General features: G+C 53.1%; 1 protein-coding gene across 3 annotated transcripts in view; it reads left to right on the top strand.

Moving 5' to 3' along the window:
- ANO2 (anoctamin 2) overlaps positions 1-13,200 on the top strand; it is a 163,723-nt gene that overhangs the window by 72,869 nt on the left and 77,654 nt on the right. For all 3 annotated transcript variants that reach the window (XR_014219944.1, XR_014219945.1, XM_082223074.1), the window contains one exon: positions 11,259-11,342. Coding sequence is in view for 1 of the 3 variants with exons in the window: in XM_082223074.1 (XP_082079200.1) it covers positions 11,259-11,342 (84 nt within the window). In the remaining 2 variants the exon portion in view is untranslated. The remainder of the gene's footprint in view (positions 1-11,258; positions 11,343-13,200) is intronic.

The following is a 13,200-nucleotide window of genomic DNA, read 5'->3' as shown; positions in this document are numbered from 1 at the left end:
GACGTCAACAAAGCGTTTGCATAAGTACAAAATTCAGGATTTTGCTTTTTGTTTCCAAGATGGGAAGTCTCAGTTTCATTTGGAGCAATTATTTTGTCTTTAGCTTGGCTCACATGGTTTTCAATAAGTGTCTGGCAGCTGGAATGGCTTGGTTCCAGCATTAGTGGATGTGTGTGATGTGGATATATATATATATTCTCCGTACATGGATATTTAGACTTCCTCAACACATCAGAGTCATTTACAATATTGTTCCAAGTCAAACCGCCTTCCCTCTCTTAAACAAAGATCTTAATTCCACTGGCTTCTGCACCGGTGTGACTCCAATAATTTCAGCTAAACCACACTGGTGAAAATAAGTTCAGAATTAAACCCAAAGATCAGAAACATGTAAGCTTAAAGCTGTCTTTGGGTGTTTTTCATTTGAGTTAAATCAAGAAAGGGGCACAAGGATCATTGCACTACCTCTGTCCCTTTTGCTGATCTACCCAGATTCAAAGTTGAAAACTTTCTATGCTCACTGAATCTCCACATATGTTTCAGAAACCTGATTCTCCAGGTTTTTAACACAAATGAGGAGACGCAATGAGCATTCTAGGTGACCAAAATGGTAGCAGGGCAGAGCTAGTGCGTTCATCTGTACTCACCCCGCTTTCAAGTATCCTTATTACTCTATAGACCAGGGGTCAGCAAACCTTTTCAGCCGGGGGCCAGTCCACTGTCCCTCAGACCTTGTAGGGGGCCAAACTATATTTTTTGGGGGAGAATGAACGAATTCCTATGCACCACAAATAACCCAGAGATGCATTTTAAATAAAAGCACACATTCTACTCATGTAAAAACACCAGGCAGGCCCCACAAATAACCCAGAGATGCATTTTAAATAAAAGGACACATTCTACTCATGTAAAAACACGCTGATTCCCGGACTGTCCACGGGCCGGATTGAGAAGGCGATTGGGCCATATCCGGCCCCCGGGTCTTAGGTTGCCTGCCCATGCTATAGACGAACAATGAAAGACAACTAAACTCTCTGGTTGTGACCTATAGACCAAAACGATACACACAAAGAGTGGGTTTTCTTTTTTTCCCCTGGCAGAATGCTCAGGTATGAGTGTCATCCATTTGTTCTGGCCATGTTTGCCTGTGCTGGGGAGTCTGAAAAGAAAAAGGTGGGGAAGGAGGAGTGACAAGGATATCTCCACATGCTCAGGCCACTGCTAACTGCTGGCCAGGTGGATCTGGCAGGGTCCAGGACTGCTTCTTTTGCCGCATGGTGGGTTTTTTTTTTTTAAAAGGTAAGCTACCGAAGCAAGGAGGGACGTGGGTGGCGCTGTGGGTTAAACCACAGAGCCTAGGGCTTGCCGTTCGAATCCCTGCAACGGGGGTGCTCGGTCCCTGCCCCTGCCAACCTAGCAGTTCGAAAGCACGTCAAAGTGCAAGTAGATAAATAGGTACCGCTCTGGCGGGAAGGTAAACAGCGTTTCTGTGCGCTGCTCTGGTTCACCAGAAGCGGCTTAGTCATGCTCGTCACATGACCCGGAAGCTGTACGCCGGCTCCCTCGGCCAATAAAGCGAGATGAGTGCCGCAACCCCAGAGTCGGTCACAACTGGACCTAATGGTCAGGGGTCCCTTTACCTTTAGAGAAGCAAGGAAGGAGTTGAGGTATATTTGCAGACTCATGCCTCTGCCTCCCACCAGCTAGATGGAGTTGACAGCGAGTGCTTCCTTTGCCCCGTGGAGGGTTTTTCCTGAATACCCCCATATAGAACGTGTGAGAGAGATTCAGAGGTGATTTGTCTGAGAGAGAACATGTATTTGTGATGTGGGAGCAGTGCTTTTTTCTGGGGGGGGGGGACCCAGGGATACGCATACCCCTAATCATTTTATGAATGTTTGTACTTTTGTCCATTTATTGTGTTTATTTTCCCCGATTTGAAGTTTAAAATGGTGGTTTTCTTGAGTCAAAGTGAGAGTACCCCTAGGGGGGGAAAGCACTGTGTGGGAGGGAGAGAGGGAGATCAATGTGTTCTCTGTGTGTAAAAGGAAAAGGGAGGTGTATTTTTTTTTATTATTACATTTATATCCCACCTTTCCTTTAAAGAACTCAGTCTCCCCTCCCCTTTTAATTGTGAGGTAGACTTAGGACAGGCTTCCCCAACCTCCGCCCTCTGAATGTTTTTGGCCTAAAACTCCCATGATCCCTAGCTAGCAGGACCAATGGTCAGGTATGATGGGAAATGTAGTCTCAAAACATCTGGAGGACCGAGGTTAGGGAAGCCTGGCTTAGGATGAGAGACAGTGGCCTAAGTTCACCCAGTGACCTTTCCAATCCCTCGCTTTATGGCTGAAGCTCCCAGGTCCTAATTCAACACTCTAGCCTCTGCACCACACTGACTCTCTGACATATGTGTGGTTGGGGAAAGATGCGCTTGGGCCGAGAGGGAGAGGTCTTGGGCGAGAGAGAAAGCGAGGGAGAGAGGGATCTCCCTATCATATATTTAGTATATTGCATCAGGTATTAGTTATTGTATCAGTGGTCTGAATACTCCACATACAGTGGTGCCTTGCAAGACGAAAAGAATCCGTTCTGTGATTCTCTTCGTCTAGCGGTTTTTTCGTCTTGCGAAGCAAGCCCATTGACGGATTAGCGGATTAGCGCTATTAGCGGCTTTTAGCGGCTTTTAGCGGCTTTTAGCGGCTTTTAGCGGCTTATCTGCTGATCGGATCAGCTGATAAGCGGCTTAGCGGCTTAGAAAAAGGGGGGAAGGAAAAAAAAAAGCAGGAACTCACAAGACATTTTCGTCTTGCGAAGCAAGCCCATAGGAAATTCGTTTTGCGAAGCACCTCCAAAACGGAAAACTCTTTCGTCTAGCGAGTTTTCTGTCTTGCGAGGCATTCGTCTTGCAGGGCAACACTGTAATTTAGATTTCTGGAAAACGTGAAACTGCTGAACTATAAATATTTATCATATTTTACATTCAGCGAAAAATTTCAAATACAGTTCGGCACCACAATGACCATAGCTGTCAACTTACAGCTTTGAAAATAAGGGACCAGCAGCCTCGAAAATAAGGGATCAGCAGCCAAAATAGGGGATTTTGCTATTGTAAAGGGTTACTTACATTGGTACGATTGACAGATGCTGTCAATCTGGCATGAGGCGGTTGCTGCGCCGTGGTGGCCGCTGAAGCACCACCCTTCTGCGCCCCTCTCCATCCCCTCCTCTTCCTCCTCCCTCAGGCCACCTCCTCAGCTGCCACCACCGCTGCCACCTCCGGGCTCGCGGGCGGGAGTCTCTTTCCCTCCCCCCCTCTCTCGGGTGGGGAAGGGCCGATGGAACTCCTTGCGCCAAGACGACAGCGCCAGTGCACGCTCTCTCTCATGGCGGAGGACCCCGAGCTGCTGCTTCCCTCCCGAGCTGGGCAAGCATGAAACCCGGGAAATTTAAGGGACATCATCAATAAGGGACAGCAGCGGGACACGGCGCTGGGATAAGGGACTTTCCCGCCAAATAAGGGACGGTTGACAGCTATGCACAATGACACCCCAAATGATGTAATTGCTTCAGATGCTTTGTGTTTAAAAAGAAAGCTGGTCCACTAAGCTGAGCATGGCCCATGAATAGCCCATCTACTGCTTGATTAGTCTCCTGTTTTTGCTGCCTGTGTCGGTTTGCACAGTATCGGAGAAGCTGTCAGACAAAGGACACTCGGGCTTCAGCCACCGGCCACATCAAGGTCTGATGCGATGCTGCACCGCTTCTATTCAAGCAAGAACACCAGAAAGGGACAGGGACTGCTGCATTCTGCTGCCCAGGAGGACTCTCCTGTGTGGGTGTCTGAGGGCCCTGCTCCTCCCTGCCACTCACCATCTGGCCCGGGGCGGGGCCTGAGGGACTCACAGGGACTGCTGCATTCTGCTGCCCAGGAGGACTCTCCTGTGTGGGTGTCTGAGGGCCCTGCTCCTCCCTGCCACTCACCATCTGGCCCGGGGCGGGGCCTGAAGGACTCACAGGGACTGCTGCATTCTGCTGCCCAGGAGGACTCTCCTGTGTGGGTGTCTGAGGGCCCTGCTCCTCCCTGCCACTCACCATCTGGCCCGGGGCGGGGCCTGAGGGACTCACAGGGACTGCTGCATTCTGCTGCCCAGGAGGACTCTCCTGTGTGGGTGTCTGAGGGCCCTGCTCCTCCCTGCCACTCACCATCTGGCCCGGGGCGGGGCCTGAAGGACTCACAGGGACTGCTGCATTCTGCTGCCCAGGAGGACTCTCCTGTGTGGGTGTCTGAGGGCCCTGCTCCTCCCTGCCACTCACCATCTGGCCCGGGGCGGGGCCTGAGGGACTCACAGGGACTGCTGCATTCTGCTGCCCAGGAGGACTCTCCTGTGTGGGTGTCTGAGGGCCCTGCTCCTCCCTGCCACTCACCATCTGGCCCGGGGCGGGGCCTGAGGGACTCACAGGGACTGCTGCATTCTGCTGCCCAGGAGGACTCTCCTGTGTGGGTGTCTGAGGGCCCTGCTCCTCCCTGCCACTCACCATCTGGCCCGGGGCGGGGCCTGAAGGACTCACAGGGACTGCTGCATTCTGCTGCCCAGGAGGACTCTCCTGTGTGGGTGTCTGAGGGCCCTGCTCCTCCCTGCCACTCACCATCTGGCCCGGGGCGGGGCCTGAGGGACTCACAGGGACTGCTGCATTCTGCTGCCCAGGAGGACTCTCCTGTGTGGGTGTCTGAGGGCCCTGCTCCTCCCTGCCACTCACCATCTGGCCCGGGGCGGGGCCTGAAGGACTCACAGGGACTGCTGCATTCTGCTGCCCAGGAGGACTCTCCTGTGTGGGTGTCTGAGGGCCCTGCTCCTCCCTGCCACTCACCATCTGGCCCGGGGCGGGGCCTGAAGGACTCACAGGGACTGCTGCATTCTGCTGCCCAGGAGGACTCTCCTGTGTGGGTGTCTGAGGGCCCTGCTCCTCCCTGCCACTCACCATCTGGCCCGGGGCGGGGCCTGAAGGACTCACAGGGACTGCTGCATTCTGCTGCCCAGGAGGACTCTCCTGTGTGGGTGTCTGAGGGCCCTGCTCCTCCCTGCCACTCACCATCTGGCCCGGGGCGGGGCCTGAAGGACTCACAGGGACTGCTGCATTCTGCTGCCCAGGAGGACTCTCCTGTGTGGGTGTCTGAGGGCCCTGCTCCTCCCTGCCACTCACCATCTGGCCCGGGGCGGGGCCTGAAGGACTCACAGGGACTGCTGCATTCTGCTGCCCAGGAGGACTCTCCTGTGTGGGTGTCTGAGGGCCCTGCTCCTCCCTGCCACTCACCATCTGGCCCGGGGCGGGGCCTGAAGGACTCACAGGGACTGCTGCATTCTGCTGCCCAGGAGGACTCTCCTGTGTGGGTGTCTGAGGGCCCTGCTCCTCCCTGCCACTCACCATCTGGCCCGGGGCGGGGCCTGAAGGACTCACAGGGACTGCTGCATTCTGCTGCCCAGGAGGACTCTCCTGTGTGGGTGTCTGAGGGCCCTGCTCCTCCCTGCCACTCACCATCTGGCCCGGGGCGGGGCCTGAAGGACTCACAGGGACTGCTGCATTCTGCTGCCCAGGAGGACTCTCCTGTGTGGGTGTCTGAGGGCCCTGCTCCTCCCTGCCACTCACCATCTGGCCCGGGGCGGGGCCTGAAGGACTCACAGGGACTGCTGCATTCTGCTGCCCAGGAGGACTCTCCTGTGTGGGTGTCTGAGGGCCCTGCTCCTCCCTGCCACTCACCATCTGGCCCGGGGCGGGGCCTGAAGGACTCACAGGGACTGCTGCATTCTGCTGCCCAGGAGGACTCTCCTGTGTGGGTGTCTGAGGGCCCTGCTCCTCCCTGCCACTCACCATCTGGCCCGGGGCGGGGCCTGAAGGACTCACAGGGACTGCTGCATTCTGCTGCCCAGGAGGACTCTCCTGTGTGGGTGTCTGAGGGCCCTGCTCCTCCCTGCCACTCACCATCTGGCCCGGGGCGGGGCCTGAAGGACTCACAGGGACTGCTGCATTCTGCTGCCCAGGAGGACTCTCCTGTGTGGGTGTCTGAGGGCCCTGCTCCTCCCTGCCACTCACCATCTGGCCCGGGGCGGGGCCTGAAGGACTCACAGGGACTGCTGCATTCTGCTGCCCAGGAGGACTCTCCTGTGTGGGTGTCTGAGGGCCCTGCTCCTCCCTGCCACTCACCATCTGGCCCGGGGCGGGGCCTGAAGGACTCACAGGGACTGCTGCATTCTGCTGCCCAGGAGGACTCTCCTGTGTGGGTGTCTGAGGGCCCTGCTCCTCCCTGCCACTCACCATCTGGCCCGGGGCGGGGCCTGAAGGACTCACAGGGACTGCTGCATTCTGCTGCCCAGGAGGACTCTCCTGTGTGGGTGTCTGAGGGCCCTGCTCCTCCCTGCCACTCACCATCTGGCCCGGGGCGGGGCCTGAAGGATTCACAGGGACTGCTGCATTCTGCTGCCCAGGAGGACTCTCCTGTCTTAAGAGGCCGCATGAGGCACCGGGACACCACTGCTGCGGCTTCACCGTGGGGGCTGAGGAAGGCCGCTCCCTCCTGTAGGCCCACTCCTCCAGGCCTAGGGGGCGGGGCCCACACTCGCCACCGCGATTGTTTTAGGGACACTGGTGTTGCCGCGGCAAATGCTTAAAATGTTTTTATATATTTTAAAATGTTTTATAGGGGTTTTTACTTTTTACTTTGTTGTACCACCGTGAACGGTGGTTTTTATTGATGTATTTCTATTTTGTTCTGTTTTATTTTGGTTTGGGGTCAGTTATTGAGTGGGGTGGGGATTTGTTGTGTTGGTACAATTGTTTGATTTGATTTGTTTTCTATTTTGTAAATGGAGGTTGGTTTGAGGCTTGGGATTGCTACCGTAGTGGGGCGAGGGAGGTATGGCGGTGGGGGCAGATGTCATAGGCGAAGGGGATCGAGATATGGATATGCTCGTACCCCTTCCAATCTGCGCCCCATCCCGAGGGACGAAGGTAGGGTGAGCAAGGATTACTCACCTCCGTCACTGGTGTTGTGCAATGCCAGGTCTATAGGCAAAAAAACCGCCACCCTGCGAGACTTCTTCACCTCGCAGGGGGTTGACCTGGCTTGTGTGACGGAGACCTGGGTGCGCGAAGGGGAAACTGTTACCTTACGAGAGATGGCGCCCCCGGGTTTCTCCGTCCTCCACCAGTCGCGGACTGTGGGCCGGGGGGAGGGGTGGCATTATTAATCCGAGAAGACTGTTCTTTCAGGGCTCTACCATCGCCATTGATCCCCGGCATTGAATGTGTTGGCCTAGTGTGGGGCTCCGAGGTGAGCTTGGCTGTCTGGCTGGTGTACCGGCCACCTAGCGCACCAGCAGCCACCCTGTCAGGCCTGCTGGAGGCGGTGGCCGGCTGGGCCTTGGAGTTCCCCAACCTTTTGGTACTGGGGGACTTCAACATCCATGCTGATGCCACTCCCTCCTCACAGGCTCTGGACCTGGTGTCTTCCATGGCGACACTAGGGCTCTCCCAGTTTGTTTCGGGCCCCACACATCAAGCAGGCCACACGCTGGATTTGATCTTTGGCGCCGGTATAGATGTGATCATGTCTCCCTCGATGAAGGTGCCATGGTCTGATCACTACGCACTGAAAGCCAGGATTGATTTTCCACCCCCACCCTGCTTAGGTAGCGAGCCAATTTGGGCTCGCCCGCGGAGGCTGATGGACCCTGATAGATTCCGTCAGGCCTTGCGGGACCTTGCTCCCCCTGGCGACTCATTGACTGAGCTTGTTGAGGGCTGGAATATCCAGCTCCTGGCAGCCATCGATGAGATCGCACCTAGGCGCCCTCTGCGACCCCGCAGAAACCGGGCTCCCTGGTTTACCGAGGAGCTTCGGAAAATGAAGCGGGACCTCAGACGGCTAGAGCGAGTATGGCGGGGTGCCCGTGACGGAGCTTCAAGAACATCTTATAGGGTTTTTATGAAAACCTACGAGATGGCAGTGAAGGCCGCTAAGAAGTCCTACTTCTCGGCCTCCATTGCCTCCGCTAGCTCTCGCCCGGCGCAATTATTTAGTATAATTAGGTCTTTAACGTCCCTTGAAGGACAGCCAAATTTAAATAACAATTCGACACACAGCTGTGAGGCATTTGCGAGCTCTTTTGCGGAGAACGTCCTGTTGCTCCGCCATGACCTCCCTGCCAATTTGGATACAATGAAGGAACTGGAGGCCCCTCGACTGTCCTCGGGTCCAGTATTGGACCACTTTGACTGGATATCCCCAGCCGATGTGGACAGACTCCTCCAAGCTGGAAAGCCCACCACTTGTCCTCTTGACCCGTGCCCGTCCTGGCTGATTAGAGCGTGTCCAGACGAGGTGCGGGCCCCCCTGGGTGATATCATCAATTTGTCCCTTGGCACTGGGATATTCCCAGGGGAACTGAAGGAGGCAGTGGTGCGTCCGCTCTTAAAGAAAACATCATTAGATCCTTTAGATCTATCCAATTACCGCCCGGTTTCGAATCTTCCATTCCTGGGTAAGGTGATTGAGAGAGCGGTTGCTGAACAGCTTGTAGGTTTCTGGATGAAACATCTGCTCTCGACCCATTCCAGTCCGGCTTCCGCACTGGCCATGGGACCGAGACAGCTTTGGTCGCCCTAACAGATGATCTCCGCAGGCAGCTGGATCGAGGCGGGTCAGGGCTGCTGATTCTTCTAGACCTGTCAGCAGCCTTCGACATGGTCGATCACGAACTCCTGGACCGCCGCCTTGCCGATGTGGGGATCCAGGGCACAGTCCTTCAATGGCTGCGCTCGTTTCTCTCCGGTCGGGGACAGAGGGTGGCGCTTGGGGGGGAATTGTCATCGCGCCACTCCTTGGTGTGTGGAGTGCCTCAGGGTGCGATTCTCTCCCCGATGCTTTTTAACATCTTTATGCGCCCCCTCGCCCAGCTTGTCCGGAGTTTTGGGCTGGGTTGCCATCAGTATGCCGATGACACCCAACTCTATCTGTTGATGGATGGCCATCCTGACTCGGCCCCAGATACACTGACCAGATGTCTGGAAGCTGTGGCTGGATGGTTACGTGGGAGCCGGTTGAAGTTAAATCCTTCGAAGACAGAGGTCCTCTGGCTGGGACGGAGCGATATGGGATTGAGGGGGCAACTCCCGTCTCTTGCGGGGGTGCAATTAGTGCCAGCATCATCCGTGAAGAGTTTGGGTGTAATCTTCGATACCTCCCTCTCTATGGAGGCGCAGATTACAGCTATAACAAAGGCGGCATTTTTTCATCTCCGCCAAGCTAGCCACTGTGATCCATGCGACGGTCACCTCCAGACTGGATTATTGTAACTCGCTCTACGTGGGGCTGCCCTTGAGACTGACCCAGAAACTCCAGCGGGTGCAGAATGCCGCGGCGAGACTCCTTACGGGGTCTTCGCTGCGAGATCATATCCATCCAGTGCTGTACCAGCTGCACTGGCTCCCGGTGGAGTACAGGATCAGGTTTAAGGTGCTGGTTTTAACCTTTAAAGCCCTATACGGCCTAGGACCCTCGTACCTACGGGACCGCCTCTCCTGGTATGTCCCACAGAGAAATTTACGGTCTGCAAATAAAAACACCCTAAAGATCCCAGGCCTCAGAGAGGTTAGGCTGGCCTCAACTAGAGCCAGGGCCTTCTCGGCCGCGGCTCCAATCTGGTGGAACGCTCTGTCACAAGAGACTAGGGCCCTGCAGGACTTGACATCCTTCCGCAGGGCCTGCAAGACAGAGCTGTTCCACCAGGCCTTTTGTCAGGGCGCAGCCTGACCCCCTCCTCTGGCAATCTACACAAAATTTTGCTTGATGGTTGCCATTAATTTGATTTTAATTTGATTTAATTAATTTATAATGAATGTTTTAGAATGTTGAGTTATTTTGATTGTTGTTAGCCGCCCTGAGCCCAGCTTTGTTTGTTAAATACACTGCACGCAGCGACGAACTTCCTCTTTTCGCTGCGTGCTTCGGATCACGCGCCCTCCCTTCCCTAATTTTAGGCTGTTTGCTTGACCTTGCTATGCCTGTCATGGGGTCGTCTGCTCTTGGGGCAGGGGCCCGGTAGGAACTGTGTCCATTTGGCTGATTGGTTGAGTGCCATTTGGTTTTTGCCTACTGCGTAGCAAATCGTGACAACTTGTAAGGTTGCAGTTAGGCATTGGTTTGGGAATTGGTTGGTGGAGGGGTATGGATTTGGCTGTGCCTGCCCCTCCAAAATGCTGCTGCTGCAAGGGTTTTCTGTTAAAGGAACCCAGGGGCTCGCCATGCTTTTGTCCGAAACCCCCTGGCAAGGGGCTAGGGCCACGCAAGCCCCTGGGAGCATTCTGGGGAGAGGTGATGCATGGTTCCCAGTCCCGTCTCTCTCCCCAGGTGACTTACCCTTGCTGACTTCGCGGGGGGTGCGAATGTCAGAGCTGTCCCTGTGTGGGGTCAGTTAGTGCTACCAATGCCTAAGCAACCACTCACATTGCTGTAATTTGAATAAAGTTGTGGCCAAAATTATGCCAAAAACCTTAAACAAAAATTAAGTGTCGATTGTGTTTTTCTTTGGGGGGATGTCTTGGGGACCTCGACGCGCAAATGCCACATCTTATTTCAAAACCAGTTACAGTGGTGCCTCGCAAGACGAAAAGAATCCGTTCTGTGATTCTCTTCGTCTAGCGGTTTTTTCGTCTTGCGAAGCAAGCCCATTGACAGATTAGCGGATTAGCACTATTAGCGGCTTTTAGCGGCTTATCTGCTGATCGGATCAGCTGATAAGCGGCTTAGCGGCTTAGAAAAAGGGGGAAAGGAAAAAAAACCAGCAGGAACTCGCAAGACATTTTCATCTTGCGAAGCAAGCCCATAGGAAATTCGTTTTGCGAAGCACCTCCAAAACGGAAAACTCTTTCGTCTAGTGAGTTTTCCGTCTTGCGAGGCATTCGTCTTGCAGGGCACCACTGCATAAGGTCCAGTGCGACTATTTTAATTCAATTGTTTATTTAGTAAGTATTGCAAGGTGTTGGTTCTAAATGTGTTCTCCCTTCCTCTCCCCTGTCAAAAACGTCCCAAGGAACTAGTCAAGGTTAGACTTCTTTTTCCATTTTGATAACCATATCAGTGTTACAGTGTTTCTTAATTGTGAGCTACTGAATCGTGTATCGATGTGCTTTTATTCCATTTGATTATCTGCGAATCTTCTGGTGTTAAATTTGCCCCACATTTTTACATTTTTCTTTAGGAACATCCCAGACCAGAATATGAAACCAAATTGCTACAGAAGAAATCCCAAACCGAAAAAGGCAAAAAAACATGTCAAGATGAGGTATGACATTTCAGTTTTACTGTAAAGCAAAATGACTGCCTTGGTTTCTTCCATCTGTCTGTCTGGTTGTTTTAACTGTATCTAGTTTTGAAATTGTTTTGTGGGTCTTTGGACTGCAAAAAAGTTTTGCTTTCATTTGATTTTTACTATATTTTTGCCTTCCATTTCTTTTCAACATGCATATTATGTTTTTCTTAGGGCCGTAACCATTAATTGATTAAAGCCTTGGTTGAATAAACCAGGTTTTGCTCCAAAAGAGAAGTTCTTGCTTATTTTGGGGTGGGTGGGTGCTATTTTGATTTTGTTGTGTTCCTACAATTGAAAATGAAACAGATAATTTTCCATTGATGAATGGCAGTGTTTTTTTAATAACTGATCCTTAAGTATTAAAAAAGACTCATTTTCATAAGATACACATTGACTGATATTTATTTCAAGTGAATTGCTTGGTTAACCAACAGCTTTGGACAATTCAGTGTTTCTGCTGCCACTGCCTAGACTCTGCAGAGTAGGAAAGTCACTGCCACATCAGCAACCCGGCCATTTATGGTGGCAGTAGGAGAAGGTAGGGGAACAAGCAGATGGAGTCTGATGCCAGCCAGTGTTGGCTGTGAGAGCATCTTGGGATCCAGCAGATTCTAGGCGGGCTTCGCTCATTTTGAGACTTTCTGCTGGTAGGGATATTACAGATGTACATTCTGGTTTCCCTCATATTCAGGAAGCAGAAGAGGTAGGTCTGTACCAATAGGAGGTCAGCTGAATAGTCCAGAGCAGGGGTGCCAACTCCTGGGGGCCCAGCCCTCCCCCACCCCAAATTTTTAAAGGAATGCCTGGGCCAGGGGTCAGCAACCCGCGGCTCCGGAGCCGCATGTGGCTCTTTTACACCTTTGCCGCAGCTCCGGGGCGGATACTAGCGAGGGGAGGAGGTGCATTGTGCGCCCCGACACTCCCCACTGTGGCGGGCGCTGTACTGGCTGTTACGTTGCATGGGGGCGGTGCGTGCGTTAGTCACGCACCGTCCCGACGTCACCTTCCCGCTCGCCCGCCTGCTACATTGTAAGGGGCAATTGTAAGAGCCAGCGTGGTGTAGTGGTTAAGAGCGGTGGACTCGTAATCTGGTGAACCGGGTTCGATTCCCCGCTCCTCCACCTGCAGCTGCTGGGTGACCTTGGGCTAGTCACACTTCTTTGAAGTCTCTCAGCCCCACTCACCTCACAGAGTGTTTGTTGTGGGGGAGGAAGGGAAAGGAGAATGTTAGCCGCTTTGAGACTCCTTCGGGTAGTGATAAGGCGGGATATCAAATCCAAATCCAAACTCTCACTGCATTGAAAGGGGGCATGTACGCTGGTCACTGTTTTGAAGGGGAGTGAAGAACACACACACACACACACACACACACACACACAAAGGTACCGTATTTTTTGCACCATAACACTCACTTTTTTCCTCCTAAAAAGTAAGGGGGAAATGTCTGTGCGTGTTATGGAGGGAATGCCTACGGGTGGCGTGCCTACGGATTTTCCTCCTCTAAAAACTACGTGCGTGTTATGGTCGGGTGCGTGTTATAGAGCGAAAAATACGGTAACTTGTTAATTTAACATTTATTTCTATGAGGAGGAGTAATTCTGAGGGGTCAAACAAAGAAATAATAAAAAAGTGACAAAAAAATTATTTTTATAATGACGAGTTTTGCGGCTCCCAGTTGTTTTTTCTACGGAAATGGGTCCAAGTGGCTCTTTTTGTCTTAAAGGTTGCAGACCCCTGGCCTGGGCTCTTTCCTCAGAGCAAGGTGTTCTGGGCAAGGTGGCCCATGAGAGTTTCTATGCCACTGTGGCATTGTCGTGGCAGCTAAAGTTTA

Source organism: Podarcis vaucheri (assembly GCF_965113315.1).
Source record: "Podarcis vaucheri genome assembly, chromosome: 5".
Taxonomy (NCBI): Eukaryota; Metazoa; Chordata; class Lepidosauria; order Squamata; family Lacertidae; genus Podarcis; species Podarcis vaucheri.
This window is presented reverse-complemented; position numbering and strand designations above follow the sequence as displayed.